Consider the following 26,167-nt stretch of genomic DNA (forward strand, 5'->3'; position numbering starts at 1 on the left):
CAACAGGTTGATGCTATTCTGACTATAGCGTGGTAATCCTTGGCTTAGTCCACACTGTGCCCGCTGATTGGTGACAAATTCACGGCACGTTTTATAAACATCAATAACTGTTTTAGTACAACGATACATCACTTGCACAAAAAGACAATCAGATCAATTTTCGTCATTTTTTTTTTGTCAGAAAAAGAACTGAAATAATTAACTGAGTTTAAATATCCGAGATACAAATTCCCCAAACGATCAACTAGACTAGCTTTGTTTCCTAGCCATGTACCAACATACAACATATACCACAAATTACTGATGTATATAGTGTCTTTACGTAGCCATCCGCGGTTTTAAGCTCTGTATGTTTCATTTGAAGCTCTCAATGATTGGATTTGAAGATCTTTATGCTGAATTTAAAGTTCCTTTTCTTAAACTCATTTTGTTCGAGTTTAAAGCTCTTTAAACTTCTATAAATCTCATTTCAGGAAAAAAAAATCAAAGTTGAAATTTCGAGCAATTTACTTAATCCTTTCACTCCTATGTAACTTTAGTAGACTCTACCATGCATTGATCTGGATGAGTCCATTATGGTCTACAGTGGTGAAAGGGTTAAGCAATTAAAAAACCAGATACACTACAGTCATGTACAACCTTTTAAAATAAACACTTATTTTACCTGATAGAAAAAGGACTTGAATTACTACAATTAAGTCAAAGGTTCAATGTCATGAAATTTTAGAACTTTCTCAATTTGCGGTGGGTATATTTCTCTGTATGTCAAATGAAATAGTGCTGTATCAATGAAGTAAGTTGAGACATCACTTCTTGACTAGAATTTCAGGAAAAAACAAACTTAATATGGAACATTTGAATTTTAGAATGTTCCAAAAAAATCTTCTAAATAAGGACACCAGTTTTGAGAATGACAACAATTACAAAAAGTCAATCAAATAAAGGCACACTCATTGTATTATTCTCATAAGTCTATCAAAAAATGACAAGAAAAATAACAAATATTTCACGATGTAATATGTTAATAGCAAATATTGTGACAAGAATATTTTCACTTATTTTCCATCAATTAAATCAACACAAATTTACACATTATTAAATTGTTTTGATAGAAGATGAATTATGTATCTAGTAGTTTATTTGAGATGATAATTAACATCAGAAATGTATTATCGGCTAAATTCTTTGAATATCTACATATTTTGTAACTGAATGATAACGGCTGGAATAATTCACGTAAAGTTACGAAATGTAAAGTTATTCCTACAGCTGGTAGAGTTATATACTGTGGTAGTATATCAACACGAGAAATATATATGTAAGTCATATAGGTAAGCAGACGGATTTCAACTGTCACTGTCTGAAATCCTAAGCAGAAAGTTTAACTCATTCACCCCTGAAATTCCATAATGAACTATTCCAACCTTTGAATTGGAAAAGTTCAAATGTGTTTTAAGGGGTGAATGAGTTAACCTTAGATATTAGGGTTTGAGAAGTGGTTGAGTAGGGCTGGTGAATAAAACCTACCTATTTATTGTACAACCTGAACATTTATGTGTTATGCTGAATAATAACTTGTTCCACTTTTGTTTTAATCATTTAAATGATTGAGAAATTAAACAAATGGTGATTTACCATGTCCACAAGTGTTGGAGGTACCCCAGACTGTCTGTGACCACTGAGGGTCTGAACTGTCCCGTCTAGTAATTAATCCAGTCACCCCTGAAGACACATTTGAACTCTTCCAATGCAAAGGTTGGAATAGTTCATTGTGAAATTTCAGGGGTGAATGAGTTAATATAAAATGTCATACTATATGTTATCCTAAGTTACTTGTAATCTTCTATCAATCATAATTAACAGGCTATTTTATTCTGTCTTTACAGAGATTTGAAAATGGAAAACATAATGCTGGATGAAAAGAAGAAAAACATCAAAATAGTCGGTAAGTATTGTATCTAAAAATATAAGTAATTTAATTCATATTTTAATTGTGATAGAGAAGTGTCGTAATAGTTATTGCAACCCTTTGGTCCATTGTCACAGATGATTTAATTATGATTTTTACCGGTGTTTAACGTAATATAACATTTAACCACGCGGCATCATACATACATTTTAGATCGCTGTTGCATTGACACGTTTTAAACTAGCAGGATAAACCTCGATGTTTACTAAAACAGATCAACGTTACACTTGTATAATTTTGTGCGTAAATGCTTTGAAAAGTCATGTGCTTAGACAGTTGACATCATTTTGAGGAACACTCAGTGCTCCTTGATGCAATAAAAACATCAACTGATATTGTTACCTGTTTAATATATATATATATGCAAAATGTCATTATATAATTAAGTAGAAAATATAAACTACCAAAGTTGTTTACATTTTATTTTTTGATGAAGTACATAAATAAAGTCAACTTACCACTTTATTGTAGTAAGGTCTGTGTAACAGGCCTACTGGGCCTCTTGTAGACTGGCCACCAGCCCCTAAGTTTTTATGAAGAATTTCTCGACTGCATTTTACTACTAGCTTATCTCCCCCTAGTTTAGAACTTAGGCAATCAGACATCCAAGTGATAAAAATTATTAGAGTTAGTTTTTTCTTAATTATTTAATATTCTAGAGACGGTGGCCAGTCTGGGCCTCTTGATACACCACTAGAACCAGACCAGATCCAGCTATTGTAGTAAGGTCTGTGTAACAGGCCTATTGGGCCTCTTGATACACCACTAGAACCAGACCAGATCCAGCTATTGTAGTAAGGTCTGTGTAACAGGCCTATTGGGCCTCTTGATACACCACTAGAACCAGACCAGATCCAGCTATTGTAGTAAGGTCTGTGTAACAGGCCTATTGGGCCTCTTGATACACCACTAGAACCAGACCAGATCCAGCTATTGTAGTAAGGTCTGTGTAACAGGCCTACTGGGCCTCTTGATACACCACTAGAACCAGACCAGATCCAGCTATTGTAGTAAGGTCTGTGTAACAGGCCTACTGGGCCTCTTGATACACCACTAGAACCAGACCAGATCCAGCTATTGTAGTCTGGTTTTTCTAGGACCTACATTGTACATTGCTGCTCGCCTTTCCTTGCATATGTTTGTTGTGTCTGTGGGTTATGTTGAGCTGGACTAATAGACATTTATTTCCTATATAACAGCTGTCTTATAGGACCTGGTTGTGGTGCTTGATATTTTAGTAATGTCCAGAGATTATAGATATGGCAATAAAGCATTCAACTGACAGTGATCAGCAGTAACTCTGGGCCAGACTGAGGCTTGGGGGACGAATATTGATCTGGGAGAGAAAATCTGGGGAACCAAACTAGGACAAGGAGTGGTAAATTGTGCTTCAAAGCTATGAGTCAAATTGTCCTTAGCCAGAGTCCCAGTTAGAGCATGGAATAGGGCACAAAGTATAAGGTGGTGGTGATTGAGCCTAATCACATCTAGTCATTGTCCATATCTTGTGAAGGTATGAATTAAAATTAAAGAAACATTTTACAATTGTTCAAAAAGAAAAAAGGGAAATACAGTATTAACATGTGAAAGATGAAGGTCTAGGTCATAAAGTCACTTTGTTCAAGATGACTTGTTATAAAACATTTAAACATTAATTTTCTCAAAATAAGAAATTTCACCATTATTATTCAGAGTGAAGCTCAAGGTCACATTCGTGTAAAACTGTCTGAGGATCTAAGATCAAGGTCACATCAGTGTGAAACAGACAGAGAGTGTAAGGTTAAGGTCACAGAGCCATTCTGTTTAATAAGGTCATCCCCTAAATGTTATTTGAAACAAAACAATAAATCGATTGTCAGCATTATTTCTGGTAGTAATTTCATATAGTGAAAAAAACTTGACTGGGCAGACTGTTTTAAGTAAAAAAGTTCACCAATTTTCTTCCAATCAGTGGCATAAAATTATATATTATGTCTTACAAACGAACTTATTTTTCAAACAATAAATCGGGATGAATTTTGATGATCCTGATAATTAACCCAATGTTTCTATCTTGCCATATGTTCTGATTGCAGAGTGCTAGTTATGTAAGAGTCTGTGTGTTTTGGGGAGTTTGTGGGAACGTAAATATCAGGGATGGCCACATACACAGGTGGTTGGTGATAAGGAGCAAAAATATACTTTGGTCAGCAAAAGAGTTTAGGGTGAAGTTTGGTCACTGGTATAATGTTGACCCACATTTGACCTCTCAGGACAAGTAGTTTGATGGTCAGTGATAAATGGAGGTATTCTAACTGACCAACAACTACAGTTTAATTAGGGCTACAGTGGCTGCTGCTGATGCAGAATACAGACTGACCCTTCTGACCAGCGGTCACTTCAGAGACATACAGTAATTAACTTCTCATATATCATGTCCACTGACCAATACTAATGCACCATGCATGACATTTCTGGACAGCGGGATAATTAGAATCAGATAAGGACCAGCAATTATCTGCAGAACCTTTTATCTAGTCCCAGGTTACAAGCTTGTCTACAGTCTAAGGGAAGTAACTCCAGTACCAAATATCATTTCAGACAGTGGTAGAGTTTTGGAAGAAATTTTCAAAGGATTAGAATGCAGGTCTTACTTAAAAAAAAGTAGATGACATTTTTCATGCTTACTTTTCCTCTTAAGTATTTATTATATGACATATACTCTAAAATAAACATAATTAAATTTAGATGACCAACAAAGTTAAAATAATATAGATGTAATCATTCTTCGTTAAAATGTGTTAATTCAGATTTTGGCCTCAGCAACACTTTTAACCCCAATGAGCTGATGAAAACCCACTGTGGTTCCCTGGAGTACGCAGCACCAGAACTCTTCAGCCCAGCCGGAAAGTATGGACCAGAAATTGACATCTGGAGCATGTAAGTTGTACAAATAAACGGTCAGATGACACTTCATTCTACAATGAAACTGATTTGAACTGTACAAATGATTGAGTGTAAGATTATAACCTCCTTCATGTGTGAACAAGTGTTCCGCGTTTTCGTATTGCAGAGTTATCTGCTCTTGTGAGCAGGTATTGATTGTTACGTCATTTGTTTGCGAGAGTAACGTCATCAATTTTTGAGAAAACAACGTAATTTTCTCACATAAACCAATGACGTAACAATCAAAACCTGCTCACAAGAGAAGATAACTCTGCAATACGCAAAGACGGAATAAGTAGTTATCAACGGATCAAGTTTAGCAAATGTTTGGTAACTTATAGATTAAGTTATTCCATAAAAAGGCTGAAGTTAAGGAAAATCACCTTATCTAAAGAATTTTCCTTAATCATAATAATGCCTTGCTATGGAAAAACTGAAGACTTGAGAAATCCAGTTACAGATTTTTAGCACTATAGTTGTATTCTTACAGAAGTACAGTTACAGACTTACAGAAGTACAGTTACTGACTTACAGAAGTACAGTTACTGAATTACAGAAGTACAGTTATAGACTTACAGAAGTACAGTTACAGACTTACAGAAGTACAGTTACAGACTTACAGAAGTCCAGTGGGGGCATCAGTGAATCCTTACACCTCTATTGATTTCAAAAAGGATATCAAAACAGAAGCTTATAAGTTAATGGATGGTGAATTGAAAGTTAGATATTGATATTTGTTGGAAGTAGTTTTGACACATGACTTTTATCATTGCAGAGGAATAGTACTGTATGCAATAGTGGTTGGTAAACTACCTTTCACCACACCTTACACAGACCAGTACCGTAGGGAGAAACTGCTTCAACAGATAGAGAAAGGGCTGATAGAGCAACACAACCGAGAGATGGCTCATATAACCAGTGGTAGGTTCCCTGGGTAGGGGGAGGGGGGCAAGAGACAGAGGGGTGGGGCATGGAGGCAGAGGGGTGGAGCATGGATACAGAGGGGTGGGGCATGGAGACAGAGGGTTGGGCATGGAGACAGAAGGGTGGGGCATGGAGGCAAAAAGGTGGGCATGGAGGCAGAAGGGTGGGACATGGAGGCAGAGGGGTGGGGCATGGAGACAGAGGGGTAGAGAATGGAGGCAGAGGGGTTGAGAATGGTGACAGAAGGGTGGAGAATGGAGACAGAGGGGTGGGGCCTGTAGACAGAGGGGGAGAGAATGGAGACAGAGGGATGGGGCATGGCGACAGAGGGGTGGAGAATGGAGACAGAAGGGTGGGACATGGAGGCCGAGGGGTGGGGCATGGCGACAGAGGGGTAGAGAATGGAGACAGAGGGATGGGGCATGGCGACAGAGGGGTGGAGAATGGAGACAGAAGGGTGGGGCATGGAGACAGAGGGGTGGGGCATGGAGGCAGAGGGGTGGAGAATGGAGGCAGAAGGGGGGGACATGGAGGCAGAGGGGGGGGGCATGGCGACAGAGGGGTAGAGAATGGAGACAGAGGGATGGGGCATGGCGACAGAGGGGTGGAGAATGGAGACAGAAGGGTGGGACATGGAGGCAGAGGGGTGGGGCATGGCGACAGAGGGGTAGAGAATGGAGACAGAGGGATGGGGCATGGAGACAGAGGGGTGGAGAATGGAGACAGAAGGGTGGGACATGGAGGCAGAGGGGTAGGGCATGGAGACAGAAGGGTGGGGCATGGGGGCAAAAAGGTGGGCATGGAGGCAGAAGGGGGGGACATGGAGGCAGAGGGGTGGGGCATGGAGACAGAGGGGTAGAGAATGGAGGCAGAGGGGTTGAGAATGGTGACAGAAGGGTGGGGCCTGTAGGCAGAGGGATGGTGCATAGAGGCAGAAGGGTGGGGCATGGAGGCAGAGGGGTGGAGAATGGAGGCAGAAGGGTGGGGCATGGAGGCAGAGGGGTGGAGAATGGAGGCAGAAGGGGGGGACATGGAGGCAGAGGGGGGGGGCATGGCGACAGAGGGGTAGAGAATGGAGACAGAGGGATGGGGCATGGCGACAGAGGGGTGGAGAATGGAGACAGAAGGGGGGGGCATGGAGACAGAGGGGTGGGGCATGGAGACAGAGGGGTAGAGAATGGAGGCAGAGGGGTTGAGAATGGTGACAGAAGGGTGGAGAATGGAGACAGAGGGGTGGGGAATGGAGACAGAGGGGTGGAGAATGGAGGCAGAAGGGTGGGACATGGAGGCAGAGGGGTAGGGCATGGAGACAGAAGGGTGGGGCATGGAGGCAAAAAGGGGGGCATGGAGGCAGAAGGGTGGGACATGGAGGCAGAGGGGTGGGGCATGGAGACAGAGGGGGGGAGAATGGAGACAGAAGGGTGGGACATGGAGGCAGAGGGGTGGGGCATGGCGACAGAGGGGTAGAGAATGGAGACAGAGGGGTTGAGAATGGTGACAGAAGGGTGGGGCCTGTAGACAGAGGGATGGGGCATAGAGGCAGAAGGGTGGGGCATGGAGGCAGAATGGTGGGGGCAAGAAGTAGGTCGTGAGGTTTGGAAGAAAGAACCATTGAAAAACCTCTTGAGGAGATTGAGTACTTAAAGATCGTGTGAGTCACACATCAATGTCAGAGAGATGGCTTTCATAGTCAGAATCCACAGGCATGTTTCAAAAATACAATAATGTCTCCAACAGACAGAATACAATCTTTTACAAACATAACAAAGTGTATTATATTTCTCCGACATCATTTTGACTCCTCTCTCACCTTGTAGATTGCAAAGACATTCTAAAAAAGATTCTAGAGCCAAACCCAGATCTTCGCCTGTCCGTGGTGGAGATAGAAAAGCACCCGTGGGTCACATACAATGAGAAGATGCCTTTCTATGCCTTCCACGCGTTTCCCCGGGACAAGGGTATGAAAGCTAAGGTAAGGTAGGGCGTACAGTATTATAAACTGGTTTAAACGTTGGAGCACAGAACACCAGGGCTTGTTATTGGAATACAGGTCAGAAGTTCCAGACATTTGACCATGGGATGCAGTAGCCATGTTCATTTCCACAGAATACCAGGTTTGATTAAGTTTTTGAGGAACACAGCACTCAGGATTGTTATATTTGCATATCATAAAACCAACATTTCCAAAACCATTATCACACAACTGTTAGTAGCTTGTTCACCTTAGTTTTATAAGAGTTATAAATATTAATACAAGAAATGAATCTCATTATTTATCAGCTAGTCTACAGGATATATCATACATCACCAAATTAACAACTAGCAAAATCTTCCAGTGAATTAAGTTTGTAATAGTTATCACTGAGGATGGGTGGTCGGGTGGCGCAGTGGGTAGCACAATTGCCTTTCACCAAGGGGTTCAGTTCCCAGATTAGACATGAAGAGGTATGGGGTCACCTGCACGACCACATGGGTTTCCTCCACGTACTCTGGGTTCCTCCAACATTAAGACACCCCCTCCCCTGGCGCGCTAACATCCAGGCCAACAAGAGTGATTGATATAAGTTCAAATTTATAATTGTCGGAAATAAATAAAGTTTACATTACATCACTGAAGATAATCTTGTACAAAACACACCAATCCGGTCTGTCAGTAATGGAGGGGAGACAACTCTAGCCTACATTGTGGTACATCACATTGCATGGAGAATTTTTACCCATATGATATCGCTGGCTATGTATATTTAACCATGTATGAATGATCTGTTGATCACGTTGACTTACATACGTTAACCATTGTATTACCATTCTATTGGAAAATGATTATCTTATGTCACTTTGAGTCTGTTGATAGGATTCATAAAAATGGAGTTAGTGTTGAGATCAGTTATTCCTGAGCTTATATATTATAATTAGTATTCATTGTAAAAAATAATGCTTTAGGAATGCAAATAGAAACAAAATTGAAATAATTTATTATTTATGACTTAATTGCCAAAAAGGATTTTTCCAATTTTCCATGCATTCAACTTCATTAACTCATTCACCACTGAAGACACATTTGTACTCTTCCAATTCAAAGGTTGGAAGAGTTCATTATGAAATCTCAGGGGTGAATGAGTTAATGCATGCATTTCTTATTCTATATAGGGTTGAGTGACATCTAATCATCTTCTAATTTTAGAATATATTTTTGATTGCATGCATAAATTATAGTGTTGAGGAATAGCCAATAATGTTTTGAGTCAGTTTAGGGAATGAAAGAACTTTGATGTAACAAGAACCAACCTCAGTTCCTTACTGATTGATACAAGGCTTGAGCTTACCATTATGTATTGATATATGCTATATATAGTCTGCACTGGCTCCTCAGCTGCTTGTTACACTGTGCACCCTCATCCACACACAAGGGCACAGGGGAGGGGGCGTGGCATCGGAGGGAAGGGGTGGTGGATGGGCGTGGCATTGGAGGAAAGGGGTTGGGGATGGGCGTTGCATCGGAGAGAAGGGGTGGGGAATGGGCGTGGCATCGGAGGGAAGGAGGGGTGGAATGGATGGGGAATCGGAGGGGAGGGGGTGGGGGCTGTGATAGCAGTAGAGAGACAGTATAGTGGGGACACTATAGAGGGGGAGGAGGGGGGCTAAGATATCTTATATAATATATAAGATATCTCTTATAGCTATATAAGATATCTTATATAATTAAAGTCTCGTTACTAAATAAGATATCTTTATAGGAACGAGATTTTAACAAAATGTCAAAAATGAAGTCTCCCCGTCCGGAATATCTCGAGGATCTACGTAGGGACAGTAGGCTTGTTGTAACAACACGTGTTCCTGTCTCCGCCATTATGTCTGAGCCCACTTCAATAGTGCGGGAAATGGCAGCCTCTGCTTTGGCCGCTATAAGATAGACAAGGTGAGCTAGGCCTAGGGAAAATACAGCATCCGTACCATCCCTCTCCGCCATTGCGCCCAATGTAATCCTGAATGTGCTCCGAATGATTCTCGAGGGAGAAATTAGTTTCTGCTTTTTAATGCCCCGAAATCTCATTCTATATCAGATATCTTATATAGCATATATGATATCTTATATACTTATATAAGATATTTCATTTAATTTCTATATGAGATATCTCATTTAGGATATAGGATATGAGATATCTTATATATTATATAAGCTTTGGATTTTGGGGGATTGAATATGGGTAAATATACATTTATGGTGAAAAAATTGTCAAAAGTCAGTATGAATAAAAATTTCTACAAATAGTGACTACTTTAGTAAAAAAGCATATCATTATTTATAACAGATATAATGCAAAAAGAATAATCCTTAAAAAAAAGCCACAAACAGGCCTGTGAGACAACCACAATATTTTCGGTTAAAAAATCCCAATGAAAATATATTTAAGCACATTCTGTATAATGTCTATGTTCCGATTTCCCAGAATTCAACAGGTCAAAGTGCGTGTCACTTAGCAGCAGGGAGTTTGAATCGGTCACAAACATTGAGTTGTGTTAAACACGGTCCCGCCCTTCCTTCCCGACCACCACATTCAATAACAGTAAGCTTTCCACCCTCAGCTTTTTTCTTCACCAGTCAACGTAGCCACACAGCCTTTAGTTCTAGCTTTTTGGTTTACCTTTGTGTCCCAAACACAATGTTATTATACATTTTCATTTATTTTTCTTTATTATTTGTCTTTTCTTTATTATTTATCTTTACTTTGAATTGTCATATTCATAAGATATCGTTTCATAACAAGAATGGGTGGAGAAGGATTTCGTTAATATTTTGATATTTATTTCTTACATATTTCATTACTTTGTTTTAAGTACATGTCCTTAAAATATGAGTTTTCACAATTTATTTCCCCCTTCTGTGATAACAAATACCTTTTTTTTTTAAAACCCAATCTAGAAATATTTTGATAAATCATTAGCCTCATTATTTGATATATACATTTATTTACATTTGATTTAGTATCTACGCATATATAGATATAGTACAAATGGCCCGTAGGTCCAAGAAAATGAACCTTGACCTTTCGGTTGGTCAGTACATTAATCAGTCTCTAATCTAGAGGTTAACATAGAAAACCAATTGGGATTTACATTTCTATCGCTTAAATTTGCTTTTTATTTTAATTTTTTAAATGAACTTTTTGATGGTTGTGGTTTTATGTCTTGCACCAAACCTGTTTTTTGTAGTAACAAACTTTCCTTTGTAGTGACGTATATATACAACGCTGGGCCCTCCCCCCCCCCGGACTAGTTTTGCTTGTACATTAAATATTTTACAATTGTTTATGTCCATTTGCCCATTAGACCACGCCCCAGAGCGAGGACGAGTTAGAACAGGAGGTAAACATGAGGTTTATATATATATGTATATTGTCAAATGCCTGTCCTCTCACAAAATCTATGGCCATGCATCTTGAACCACATCTGACAACTCTTTTATGTTCTGTTGGCATCAATGCATCAATGATGTCCTGTTACCAAGTATTTGGGTATCTTTGTTTTCTGTATATTTACTCCAGTCTGTTGTGGTATGTTTGATGTTACACAGCGATGCCACTTAGTCAGTCTGCCTGCAGAGCTGGAAAACTTTCAATAAAGCACTTTCCTGATACAGATTTCCCAAGTGATTTTCCCAGGAGATGGAGATTATGAGATATAGGTGGTCAATACAGGGCAGCCGTCTATGCCAGATCCTGGTCGTGGCACCGGATTGTGTTTCGATTCTGTTTATCTTTGCAGACTTGTTAACAGGCTTTGTTGCTTTCTTTTCATTTTGCAGCATGTAACAACCATTTTCTAATAAAAACGATGGCTCCTGATATATCTTGTTCTCCATTTCCAAGCAATGAACAATGTTTTTCTTTGGTTTCAGTCCGTTTTACTTGTGCAGGTTATGTCTTGTTCTATCAGTATTGTGTCCATACACTTGATCTTAGCTGCATTGAGCTACTTCCCCAATCACTGGAACGCTCTGATATTGTGCTGGATGCTGGCTATATACTGTATATTTATCTTCTGATTTTCTTGTAGTGTCCTATTCAATTGTGACAAAAATCTTTCTTGATTTTCATCTTCCATTCTTTGAAGATGTTGAACTTTTTTACATATTTATTGTAATATTTTTAAACCTTTATTATAAACATCTATATATCCTGGAAATATTTGTATTCCACATATAACGGTTATGTCAGCTTGACCACAGGTAACAAATCACATGCAAAATATGAAAGGCCTTAAGGGAGGTAACTCTCATATCACAAGTATAACAGTAAAATAGAATATATCGGTAGTGAAGATAACTCAAACATAACAAATATTACAAACAAGGAGGCATGCATCTTTAAGGGAGATAATCTCATATCAATGGAATAATGTGTTAGATAGAAATTATCCTTAAGGGAGATAACTCCAACACATATCTTTGGTCAAAATATGAAAGGTAGTATATATTTTTAAGGGAGAAAACTCCAACACATATCATAGGTAAAATGTGAAAGGTAGTATACATCCTTAAGGGAGATAACTCTAACATGTGTCACAGGTGTAATGTGTAAAATAGCACATAACATTATGAAATTTAGTTCTGACATGGTATTTATTTTCTAATCTAAGACTATCTGTGTCCAGATTAAAAGGGGGCTATTACAAATAGAGAAATGATCAGCACAAATATGTGATTAACTATTTATTTGTTATATTTGTGCAAAAATGTTGTTAAGGCTGAGAATTATCTCCCTTGCATGATTGGTGTAACATTAGTATTTGGTTTCATGTTTATGCTGCAGATTAACTACACACATACATATGTAAGTGGAGAGATTTGTCTATTTGTTCCAAAAGTGTAAAAAAAAAATCATTTGTGACACGCCTCAAGATTAGTTCTAATTATTAAGCCCGTGCTATGATGACAACATTCTAGTTAAGCTGAGCTATGATGACAACATTCTAGTTAAGCCCGGGCTATGATGACAACATTCTAGTTAAGCCCGTGCTATGATGACAACATTCTAGTTAAGCCTGTACTATGATGGCAACATTCTAGTTAAGCCCGTGCTATGATGACAACATTCTAGTTAAGCCCGGGCTATGATGACAACATTCTAGTTAAGCCGTTGCTATGCCGCTGGGATCAGGAGTCATTGCATTATGGTGTATAAAGGGAGGTAATAAGATTGTCTTTGGGTAAGTTCAGTCTAACAGGAAGTGTTTATCTTTAGGATTAAATATGTTCCTTTAAACGTAACACATACATGTAGGTGGAAAAGTTCAACAAGTCCACTCTGGTTTAGGAATCCATTAAAGTTTTACTCTCGGTTAAGATTTTAAACACTTTGACACTTTGACATCACAGACAAACACCTGCAGCGATGGTCACTTCACCTTAGACGTTTGTTATCTAACCACCATAACATTTTTATTATTCCATGTGATAAAGTTAATTTAGTATCTGTGATAGTTTCACCTGTAAGATGACTTACCTGTGTAATAAACCTTGTTATGGCTTGTAATTACAGGTAATGGATGAGCTATCGGACATGCTGAGTATGAAAAAGGACCAGGTGGAGAAGACAGTACATGAGTGCAAGTGTGATGACCTGTCAGCCATGTTTAATATGATCATGGACACAAAACGATGTGAAAAAGGTAAGCCAATCAATGGGCAAAACAGTGAACTATGAGAACAGGTGAGAAAGGTAAGCCAATCAGTGGTCAAATCAGTTTACTATAACAGGTGAGAAAGGTAAGCCAATCAGTGGTCAAATCAAATTACCGTGAGAACAGGCAAGAAAGGTAATTCAATCAGTGGTCAAATCAGTTTACCATGAGAACAGGTGAGAAAGGTAAGTCAATCAGTGGTCAAATTAGTTTACTATGAGAACAGGTGTCAAAGGTAAGTCAATCAGTGGTCAAATCAGTTTAACACAAAGACAGGTAAAAAAGATAAGCCAATCAGTGGTCAAATCAGTTTACCATGATGACAAGTGAGAAAGGTAAGCCAATCAGTGGTCAAATCAGTTTACTATGAGGACAGGTGAGAAAGGTAAGTCAATCAGTGATAAAATCAGTGTACCATGAGAACAGGTGAGAAAGGTAAGTTAATCAGTGGTCAAATCAGTGTTCTATGAGGACAGGTGAAAAAGGTAAGCTAAACAGTGATCAAATCAGTGTACTATGAGGACAGGTGAGAAAGGTAAGCCAATTAGTGGTCAAATCAGTGTACCATGAGAACAGGTGAGAAAGTTAAGCCAATCAGTGGTCAAATCAGTTTAACATGAGAACAGGTGAGAAAGGTAAGCCAATCAGTGGTCAAATCAGTGTACCATGAGGACAAGAGAGAAAGGTAAGCCAATCAGTGGTCAAATCAGTTTACCATGAGGACAAGTGAGAAAGGTAAGCCAATCAGTGGTCAAATCAGTTTACCATGAAAACAGGTGAGAAAGGTAAGTTAATCAGTGGTCAAATCAGTTTACCATGCGGACAAGAGAGAAAGGTAAGCCAATCAATGGTCAAATCAGTGTACCATGAGAACAGGTGAGAAAGGTAAGTTAATCAGTGGTCAAATCAGTGTTCTATGAGGACAGGTGAAAAAGGTAAGCTAAACAGTGATCAAATCAGTGTACTATGAGGACAGGTGAGAAAGGTAAGCCAATTAGTGGTCAAATCAGTGTACCATGAGAACAGGTGAGAAAGTTAAGCCAATCAGTGGTCAAATCAGTTTAACATGAGAACAGGTGAGAAAGGTAAGCCAATCAGTGGTCAAATCAGTGTACCATGAGAACAGGTGAGAATGGTAAGCCTATCAGTGGTCAAATCAGTTTAAGATGAGAAAAGGTGAGAAAGGTAAGCCAATAAGTGATAAAATCAGTTTACTACAAAGACAGTTGAAAAAGAAAAGCCAAGCTATGTTATAATTTCCTTTTTCACAGTTGCATCATGATCATGAGTCCTTTTACAAATAAACCTCTTTTTCTTTTAGATTATTTTTTAACAATGTGTATAACTTTGTTCTTTGTACATGTTTTAACAATGTGTATAGCCTTTGTTCGGGGTATATATATGACAAAGTGTATTACTTTGTTCGGGTATATATATATATATGACAATGTGTATTACTTTGTTCTGGGTATATTTTTTAACAATGTGTAAAACTTTGTGCAGGGTATATTTTTTGACAATGTGTATAACTTTGTTCTGGGTATATTTTTTGACAATGTGTAAAACTTTGTGCAGGGTATATTTTTTGACAATGTGTATAACTTTGTGCAGGGTATATTTTTTGACAATGTGTATGACTTTGTGCAGGGTATATTTTTTGACAATGTGTATGACTTTGTTCTGGGTATATTTTTTGACAATGTGTATGACTTTGTTCCAGGTTTATTTGAGATTGATTACACTACACAGCCTGAGAAAAAGCTCGATACTAAAACAAAGAAACACAAGAGGAAGTCAATGCAACAGAGAGCACTGGAGAAGGAAGGCGGGTCATCACATGGTAACAATTTACTGGATTTCAGTAACATTGAAGATTTTTTTTCTTCAAGTTAAAGGAACTTTATGGAAATTCAAGAAATATTTAAGCTATAAAAACTTTGATGTTGTACAATAATCCAGAAAAAAACATTTGAAAACATTAGATTTTTTTTTATACCAGATGGTGTCATCACCCAGGAAAAATTCAACAAAAACCATTAATGCACTTCAAAAACTAGCAAAAAGTCTGACTTGATTGTTATATTTTTTCTGGAGAATTAAAATATCTATAATAAAAAAGTGCTGCTTTACTTATAATTATATGAATAGAATATTTATTTGCAAGGGGAGGTAAGCAGTCAGCATATGCTTTCAATAAATAGCGAAAAATAAACTGTAGCCTCCACCTCAAGGTCAATAGAAACACCTCAAGGTCAATAGGAACACCTCAAGGTCAATAAAAACACCTCAAGCTCAACTAGAGCACCTCACGGTCAACAGGAATCAAAGTGTTTGGGGGAGACACTTATATTGCCTTCAATTATTTGCAAATCAAGTTCTGAATCAACTTCAGACTTAAACATTTCTTATTTAAAAAAAAAATGTATATTATGAAAATTCTTTTGTAGATTGTTTTGAAATTCTTAGCTGCTTTCAAAATGTAAATTCAAAATGAGGAATGTTCCTAACTGTCTGATAATGTTATAAGGATGTGTCTTTTCATAGTGTGATATGACTTCTAGATTAATGAATCCTGAAAATTAGAAATTTAGAGTTACATTGGACAGGTATTTTATTATACAGGTATTTTATTATACAGGTATTTCAAAAGACAAGTTCTTTTATTAGAAAGGTTCATTAGACAGTGCCCCAAAGTTTCTAACAGCTAGAGGGACTTCAGGTTGTTGCTCTGTCCATCAGCTGTCCATCTGTCAGTCTGTCTGTCAATCACCCTAGTACTATGTTTTGGTAGATAAAGGATTTTACTCAACACTAATCACAGGTATAATGTATAAAGTTGCATGTATATGTCCTTAACTCTCACACATATTATGGGTATAATAATGCAAGGTAGGAAATATCCTTAACGATAAGACATATCACAGGTATAATGTGTAAGGTAGCACATAGCCTTAACTCTAACACAAATCACAGGTAGAACGTGTAAGGTAGCACATAGCCTTAACTCTAACACAAGTCACAGGTGTAATGTGTAAGGTAGCACAAAGCCTTAACTCTAACACAAATCACAGGTGTAATGTGTAAGGTAGCACACTATCAATATGTGCATTATTATACCCATAATAACTTAACCCTAACACAAATCACAGGTAGAATTTGTGCAGTATCGTAAACATTAACTCATTCAACCCTGAAGTTTCATAATGAACTATTCCAACCTTTGAATTGGGAGAGTTCAAATGCATCTTCAGGGGTAAATGAGTTATATAGCTATTATAATGAATTATACCTCATTCTTGATTTTTTTTGTAGGGGAACATCATGGAAATGGCAATGAGCTGTCGCCAAAAACTGGTCAGTCTGGAGATGGATCTGCCAACGACCACCACAAGGTCAGCGCCAGCTTCGACTTCATGGCCCTGTGCAGCGCCCCCTCCTGGCTGGGACCGGAGAAGAAACGAGCAAAACCGAGGCGGTCACTACGCTACAACAGACTTATGTCTCCTAATCAAACATCGGTAACAATCACAGTGATCGAGTTTATCACGTATATCATTATCTATACAAACCTCATAAGTCCACTCACCAGTAAACTCCAGTAAGATAAACACAGCTTTGGAATCAACAGATTCCTTTACATTTTGAATGAAAAAAGTAGAAGACTTATTACAAAAAGTCTGTCCGATTTCGATTTCAACATATTTTATTGACATAGAAGAATGTTTCACTGTCAAAAGGATTGGACAACAGGCTTATAGCCTATATAAGTCCTCTCCATTGATGGTAGGTATATGGACATAATGGATTGATTTTATAATAATAAGATTTTGCTTACTGTCAAAAATTAACGTTTGTAATTAGATATTCACATAATTAAGAGGTTATTATATAAAATATGGTGTGGGTGGGGGTGGGGGGATAACTCCCATAGAATAGTGTATTAATTAGATTTAGTCTGCAATATACAATGTAGGTAATATATATATATATATATTGGTTATAGACCGCATATACATGTAGTATACAAGCTTTAATATCAGATTGAAGACCACACAGTCCTTGGGTTACGTTTAGGTCTTCAACTGAACACTGTACAGGATCCATAGTAAATATTATTGCGGTATAATTCACAGTAATGCATTTGAGTACATATATGGAAAAATTGCAGATCTTAAGTCTGTCCGATGTTGTAAGCCCTGCCTTATGGGCGACAGTTAACTGTATAGAGTTGACATATAACTTTATATGGGTTCACAAAATTCTAGATTAATTCTACAAAATAAATGTCCTAATATTTCAGCTGTTTCACAATCAAACCACTTCCCCTTGAAATAAGTGTGGCTAAATTAAAAGGGCTCCAGTGCAGAAATGTTTATTACATTTGGTAGTCTGTTCATGCTGATTCACCAACAATCAAGTAATCAGTATAAACATTGAGAGTCTGGAAATCTTATCTTCGTTAAACTGTATGTTTAGCCCTTTCACCCCTATGTAACTTAAGTAGACTCTACTATGCATTGATATGGATGTGTCCATTATGGTGAAAGGGTTATCCTTATGGGTTTTATTTTGTTCCGATGATGTTTATAGCTCTTGTTCTCCTTGTATTGATAATTTCGTGGTTAGACCTATGTTTGTGTGTGATTATAAAATCTGTTGATAACCCTTCCTACCATGTCTTCTGTGACGTGTGTGATACTGGTATGTTGACTTAAGTACTGTGTTGTTTTGTAGGATCCCAGCCACAGCAACGATACCATCAACTCCATCCCAAATCACCCGAGCAACCCTAACCTCCTGTCTCCGGGGCAACCCGGACAGATGGCCTTCAACCGTCGTTCCTTCAGTCGTCGCAACTCTTCCCAGCGTAAAAAACGGTCAAGTTCTTATGGACCGGGGAATCGTCGCACAAACAGTCTAAAGGATGTGCAGGGTTCCAGTAGCTCCCAGCCTAACAGTCCCACTACCCTGCTCAGTCCTTCTATACGGATAGACCCGCCTCGCCCCCTTCCTATCCAGCGTCCCAAAGATCTCAGTGTGAAGGGTTGCTATCACCTTTCACCCTTCTCCCTTCATGTCCCTGCCAACAAGAGTAATTCCTACTCAAACATCAATGGACCTGTTTTGCATACAACAGGAAAGTGTAGGAATAACTCAGACAGTTCAAACCCATGCTCCACCACCGAACTACTCAGCTGTGCGGGCTCCCTCGAAGCGCTCATTGACCCCAGCCACACAGATGACTCCTTGGATGTCATAGATTCGGGGCAGAAAACAGCTGCTGAAGCCAAATTATCGTCCAATGATAACCTTGAGTCACTAACAGAGGATGGGCTTGACTCTGTAGAGGCCCGTATTGCATTAGTAGACATTAAGTCCATCGTGAGACCCAAAGTGTCTGCAAAACAGGACAAGAAACAATTAGTGAATGTGACGTCAAAAGTTGGTAATGTGTGTGATTCGCGGACGATATTGTCAGCAAGCTCGGTGGAGCATGTGGTACCCACATCTATGCAATCAAGTGAAGATAAGAATCCACGGATACGGTGTGCTCAGTGTTGTGAATTTAATGTGTCGGATTGTAATGAGGCCAGCAACAGTGAGGCGCAGCTGTTTACACTGGATACAGAGATAAACGAAGATCAAGTGGATAGTACCACAGAACTACTGGGCGCCACCAAAATGGTGGACCTGCCCGAACCTTCATCAATGGACATCACAGATCGTGGAGTGGTGTGCTCTAATAGGGATCACAAGCAGGCGGTTAATGGGAAGAACACATTATCTACAGGGGAGGTTCACATGCCTCCTCCTAAGAACGGCCCAAGAGGCTTGCATTATCGACGTTCCAGTGAGTTCGCGAATGCGCTAGAGTATAGCCCTGACGTAGAGGCCTATTTAGAGGATGGGCGTACGAACAGCTCCAATGTGTCAACTCGCTGCTCCAATGTGTCGCTGTATAATCTCGTCATGCCGAACACACCCACGCGACAAATGTTTCAGATGCCCCTCGCGCGCATAGAAAGCTTCCATAGTGATGACTTTGATGCATTAGCAACGGACTTAGATTTCACCCCTAATGTGAAATCGACGTCAAGCGCCACGACTCCTTCCAGCTCTGTAAATACACCTACTATGCCATGTTTTGCCTATAAACTTCATCTCCATAAGAAGAAAAATGCCAAGTTAAAAGTGAATAAATTTAAAAATTCAACTTCCAGTGGAAAAGAGATGTGTGTGAAAGAGATAGACTCAGGAGGATTGTATAACTCATCCATCACGGAAAATGAGCTCAGGTACGATATAGACGACAGGTGTAAATACAGGTAAATTGTTTACAGGTACAGGCCAGATGGTACGGTAAAGTGTTGTTGATTATTATATGTGATTACATCATGTGTTGTCTGAAATTACAGGTCAATTACAACAAAGTTTTAGATAGTTCGTTTTCCAAAATAATTAACAGTTTTCAGATGAGTGTCATTCTGTTTTCTGTTACCAGGATATTAACTCATTCACCCCTGAAATTTCATAATGAACTATTCCAACCTTTGAATTGGAAGAGTGTAAATGTGTCTTCAGGGGTGAATGAGTTAACACTTATATGAAGTGTTTGACTGACTGGATATACTATTAATTTTGTTTGTAAGGTTTCTTCCAGATGGGTACCAGATATAGACATTACAAACCACATTGATATAGACTCAAGTCAGGGGCCGTGGTGGCCAAGTGGTTAAGGCATCTGACATTCTCTACCACTAACCCTCCACCACTGGGGCGCGGGTTCGAGGCCTACATGGAGCAGTCGCCAGGTACTGGCCGTAGGTCGGTGGTTTTTCTCTGGGAACTCCGGCTTTCCACCATAAATGACCATAGCTGTAAATAGGACATAAAACACAAACTAAACAAACCAAATGACGCCAGTCTACAGTAAACAATTCACTACAAATTGATCAACTAAATGTTTTGTTGTTGATGACGACAGACTCGGAGGAAGTAATTTGATGATGATGTTGTATTCTACATGTTGGAATGTCACGGTCAAGGCTAAGGTTTCATTCAGACATAAATGCCTCGAGTAATTACTTTAACTCATTCACCCCTGAAATTTCATAATGAACTATTCCAACTTTTGAACTGGAAGGGTTCAAATGTGTCTTCAGGGGTCAATGAGTTAATCAGCACATGAAATGTGTGAACTAATTAGATTTATAGATTCTCATTATTGCATCATAAATATATACATATATATATATATCAGGGATTTCCCCTGATGAACCTCTTAAGAGGTGAAAGTATATAAAGATAAAGGATAGTTGGGATGTACTTTGTCAATTCTTTTATATTTAAACGTCACAAGGACCTTTTTTGTTTTTTTTGCATTATTTCAAATATAATTTATTTTTCAACACATATTCAGAGCTATTGAATAATAAAACAATAAAATAAAGAGTGCCTTCAAGTCACACTATATTAGTACCATTGGGGTTATTTTCAACTGATTTACTCCATATAAAACATTATCTTGTGATGCATTTAACAGAATTATTCAGTTATTCATAATTTGCTCATTTGAATTTAAGACAAAAATAAAATAACTGCAAAAGGAAAAATAGAAATTCTTGAGCTCAAACTTCGGACTGTCTACTGCCATTACTACACTTTACCAATATTTTTATCCAGGAATTGTAATTGCATGGTATCAAATTGAAAGAGGAATTACTTAGATAAAATCAGAAGGTCCCGGGTTTGAACCCCAGTCTGGCCATGCTTTTTTCCTCTCCTGTTACAGGGGTGACCAACCCTTGTTTCAAGCATTTGGTGTATGCTTGGCAAGGGGATACCTGAACCTGGGTTGTAACAAGTTGTGTCTCCGGGGACATAGTCTTAGAAAAGGGAGGGAGTAACTGGACTGGGTTGATTGTCAGTGACCAGAGAGCTTAATATGAAGAGCATCCGTCTAGAGTTCGGAAGGTCCTGGGTTCAAACCCAGATCTGGCCGTGCATATTTCCTCTCATGTTACATATACATATAGAAATACAATTAGACACTGATTACAAACACTTAACAATTGATTAAAATTTATATGGTAAACCATGAAAGCTGCTTAACCTGGCTATGACTTGAGTATAATTAGATTAAAACACCCACAGGTAATATAAGACTTTAAGAGTCTCAAGGTTGTCGACTCGGTCTATCACCGGATATAAACAGATTAGTACTGGGATTAAATCCGATGGCGCCACCTGTGTAATACCATGTACATGTTACACCGTGACACTTTCACCAGTCACCTCTTAGCCAGACAGTTCTAACTCATATAAGCCTTACGAGTTGTAGCTGGAAATTTTAAAATGGATGTTTTAAATCTTAGGAATATTTTTGTGTTCTTCTCTCCAGATAATGATGTGGAATTGCTAAACATTCAACTTTGATTATCAATTTTGATAATTTAAAATTTATACAAACTGAACAATTGGCTTTAATTTTACATTAAGCATTCCAGGTCAATCACCAGATTACAGAACCACTGTGTATTGTGTATTGTGTTTTCATTATTTGAAAGGGATAGAAAACTACCGGAATTTCATTGCAGATAAAGATATGAAAAATGTTTGGCTGATATTTTTCCAAATCTGAATTAGGAACCAATTGTATGTTGGATGTGTAGAGTGTGTTTAGAACAGCTGTTGTGGAGAAGTTTGAGGAGTTTCTGCGGGTACTGTATACTCAGTTGATACGATGATAAGGTATTCACGTTACAGGATCGACCCTTCATGTTCAGAGCCACTGCTCAGCTCAGGGAGTGACGGAGGGGTGGAGAGAGTCATTGACGAGGTCGCAGATAGACCCTCCTCTGTCAGCAAAGCCAAAATCCATCCTATGGACAGAGGTAAGCTAGGAAGACTTCCAAAAGGGGAGGTAATACTACAGTCTCATTCAAGTTAGCTAGGTCTAATACATCAGCCTTAGAGGAATATATCATGGTCTCTATTTGTTTGTCTTCTCATATGTTATGTTTGATCTTTTAACCCTTTCACCCCTATGTAACTTGAGTAGATTCTACCATGCATGGATATGGATGAGTCCATTATGGTCTACAGTGCACGGTGAAAGGGTTAAGTACACCTGATATTTTTTTGACATAAAGAAAAGTTTTAGAAAACAGTTCACTTGAATTATGTAAAAAAAATGGTACTGACCTTAAAGTGATTTTATTCCTTTTTAGCTCACCTATTTAAAAAATGGGGCTAGGGGCTAATGTTGTCACCCCAGCTTCGGCATTAGCGTTGTTTAAGGTTAAGATACAAGTGTTTAACTCATTAACCCCTGAAGACACATTTGAACTCTACCAATTCAAAGGTTGGAATAGTTGATATTGAAATTTCAGGGGTGAATGAGTTAAAGTCACTAATATTACTTGAAATATTTGTACCAGGATGCTGATATCCAGCATGAAGGTTTCTTACAGGGTCAAAATTGATGAAAAATATTTGAATATTTTACACATTCACCCCTGAAGACACATTTGAACTCTTTCAATTCAAAGGTTGGAATAGTTCAACATGAATTTTCAGGGGTGAATGAGTTAAAACTTGACACCTGTTTTGGACTTAACCTTTTTTTGCCACAATTTACAGGTTAAGGTATGTAGGTACAAGTGTTAAAATCCTTTAAGGTGACATGGAATATTTTTGCTAGGATGCTGATATTTGGCCTGGAGAATCCCTGTAGGTTCAAGATTGATGCAGTGAAATCAAAACAGGGAAATACGAATTTAATTAGTTTATACTTTTGAAGTAGTAAAGTGCTAAAGTTTCTATATATACCTGAAAGAGTTCTGTTACATGTATTGTGAGTGTGCCAATGTATCAATGTGCTAATCTGTCGAAATTCAATAATACAGTAAACCTCCGGTCAGTTTGAACCAAATTAAAGAAAAAATATTGTCAATCCTATTCGAACAACACCAAATTATAGCCGTTAAAATAAAGAGTAGTTCAAACTATCGGAGTTGACATCGGCAAAAATCATGACAAACAGTGAAGTCGTTGATATGGAACAACGACGGCTTATTGCGATATATATTTGCAAATCTGGAGATGAATAATGGTATCTACATATATTTATTTCTTATATTTATTTACATATTAATAATCTCCTATTAACTTTAATCACAAAGCAGAGACAAGTGTGTAGTCCGCAAAGCAGTTGATGTTTTCTCGAGTTTTGACGGACGTTCAATTGTAATGTACCCTAAATTCACAGCCCGATTGAATGAATGAATGTGATTAATAGTGAACAGAGTGACACGAATTATGTGTTTTTCAGATGAGCAGGATACGAGTGAATTGATATTACGAGGTACAAAAATCAACAACAAGTCCATTCCAAAAAACAAGTGTACAAGCACCTCCAACACGAGTGAGTCTACGGGTAACGATGTCAAGGCCAGGAAGCAGCAGGTAGGTCACATGATCTGACATGTGACTTGTCGTAGGACTTGTCACCTGTATGTATGCAGCTGTATACATTTGTTGTGTAATTATAAACTCCCATCCCCAGGCCTTCAGACATATCTTATTGTGGTTTTTATAGTGTTTCAAATGTTGTATATTATTATCAATTCTTTTGTTTTTATTTATTTTTTTACAATTTTCTTTGTTCAGCTTTTAGCCTTGAAATTTTTCTGACAAGCATATTTCATTTTTTTTTTTATATTGTCATGATTAGAGTAGGTAAAAGGTTCACCTCCTTGTAAGAGAACTCTGCTACCGTCCAAAAACATTTCATACCGAAGATCATCTTGTCAGAAAGTTTGAAAAATTTAGACAGTTTTTCCATCGATTAGGTACTTCACTAATATAAAAAATGAATGAAAGCATACGAAAGCCTGTGATTCTGCACTGTTAAATTGAGATAAAATGGCTGTTATCAGACTCTTCAGGAGAAAAGTATATCTCGATCTATACTGGGGCGGGGTTAGTAGCTCTACACTAAAACAGAGATAAGTGTAGCCCCTACACTAAAACAGAGATAAGTGTAGCCCCTACACTAAAACAGAGATAAGTGTAGCCCCTACACTAAAACAGAGATAAGTGTAGCCCCTACACTAAAACAGAGATAAGTGTAGCCCCTACACTAAAACAGAGATAAGTGTAGCCCCTACACTAAAACAGAGATAAGTGTAGCCCCTACACTAAAACAGAGATAAGTGTAGCCCCTACACTAAAACAGAGATAAGTGTAGCCCCTACACTAAAACAGAGATAAGTGTAGCCCCTACACTAAAACAGAGATAAGTGTATAGCCCCTACACTAAAACAGAGTGTTATCACTATATTAGAACAGAAAGGATTTGCTATCTCTTCTGCTTTGGTTTTTACTCCCAAAATGTCTCTGATATTGAAAAAGATACATTTTCAGGAACCTTAAATTTATTTCATTTCTTAAAAATCGGATTACCATGAAATAGGATGATAAAAAGGTATTCACATTATATGTCATATGTAAATATGAAAAAGATCCAATATTATGATGACTTCAAATTGATTTATTGCTCCAGATGGTCACTGTTCTGTCCAGGGCATGTGTCATCTTAAATCAGCCTTAATTTATATCTACAATATTTCAAAAACTTTTGGTCATCCAATCAAAAATGATCTAACAATAGAACTTTAATTCAGGGTATCTAAGAATTTACTCAACAAGAAAAGATTTTTTTAAAGCAATATGTTAGAAGTGACTCTTTGACAGATTTAAAGCTTGTGAATGTTTTGTGATAACACTGGTTAGCCCTTTCACCACTGTAGACCATAGTGGACTCATCCATATCAATGCATGGTAGAGTCTACTAAAGTTATATAGGGGTGAAAGGGTTAGTCAGTCATTACAGAGTGGTAACATTCTGTGGCGATCCAGAGAGACCTCACCCCTGAAGTGTCAGAGTTATGAACCATCAGCACCATCAAGTATTTTTACACAATTTGCATGGTGTGTTACTTTCTAACACACACACACAAATCACCTTCATATTTTATAGTCTAAATCACAGGTCACATCTGATTAACCCTTTCACCCCTACGTAACTTTAGTAAACTCTTCCATCAATTGTTTTGAAAGAGTCCATTATGGTCTACAGTGGTGAAAGGGTTAAACAAAAGAGTTGTCCCCCCCTCCTTGTTCTGTCAGTGCCTAACCAACTTACTGAGATATTATATTCTGTAAATTTATAACCATTTACAAATGTTTAACTCCTCAATAGGGACATGTTCAGAAAAAATAAATAAAGTTTTTCTGGATTTTATAATGAAAGTAATTGAAAACAAACCAATTTTTTAGTTTTAGATCAGATATATTGTCAGGTCAATGATCCGTGTTTGGATTAATTAGCAAGGTTCTATTGTAGTGGGGAAACAGTGTTACACCATACATAAGATTAAACTATCAATGCAGTAATAAGTTATCAGGATAATTAAGATACTGAAACATTTTTTTTAAAACAAACATTCCAATTTATAGATATTTGAACACCATTAATTTTATGAAACACTGTAAACTGTCATGAACCTCTGTCATAACTAGATGTGACCCGACTCACTGAAGTGTGACATGTGTCACTCTCTATGACCAGTAATATGACCCAACTCACTGAAGTGTGACATT

The 26,167-nt window shown here is 38.0% G+C and overlaps 1 protein-coding gene across 1 annotated transcript in view; it reads left to right on the plus strand.

Annotated features, from left to right (window-relative positions):
- The first annotated feature begins 1,896 nt into the window (after nt 1-1,896).
- The window catches only part of LOC110452193, a 67,247-nt gene continuing 42,976 nt past the window's right edge, over nt 1,897-26,167 (plus strand). The window contains exons 1-11 of the mRNA XM_021500563.1: nt 1,897-1,945; nt 4,759-4,888; nt 5,670-5,815; nt 7,636-7,790; nt 11,150-11,185; nt 13,360-13,489; nt 15,222-15,341; nt 16,814-17,019; nt 18,236-19,797; nt 22,268-22,395; nt 23,835-23,968. Coding sequence (XP_021356238.1) covers nt 1,897-1,945; nt 4,759-4,888; nt 5,670-5,815; nt 7,636-7,790; nt 11,150-11,185; nt 13,360-13,489; nt 15,222-15,341; nt 16,814-17,019; nt 18,236-19,797; nt 22,268-22,395; nt 23,835-23,968 — 2,796 coding nt within the window. The remainder of the gene's footprint in view (nt 1,946-4,758; nt 4,889-5,669; nt 5,816-7,635; nt 7,791-11,149; nt 11,186-13,359; nt 13,490-15,221; nt 15,342-16,813; nt 17,020-18,235; nt 19,798-22,267; nt 22,396-23,834; nt 23,969-26,167) is intronic.

The sequence above is a fragment of the Mizuhopecten yessoensis genome, unplaced genomic scaffold, assembly GCF_002113885.1.
Source record: "Mizuhopecten yessoensis strain PY_sf001 unplaced genomic scaffold, ASM211388v2 scaffold6459, whole genome shotgun sequence".
Classification (NCBI taxonomy): domain Eukaryota; kingdom Metazoa; phylum Mollusca; class Bivalvia; order Pectinida; family Pectinidae; genus Mizuhopecten; species Mizuhopecten yessoensis.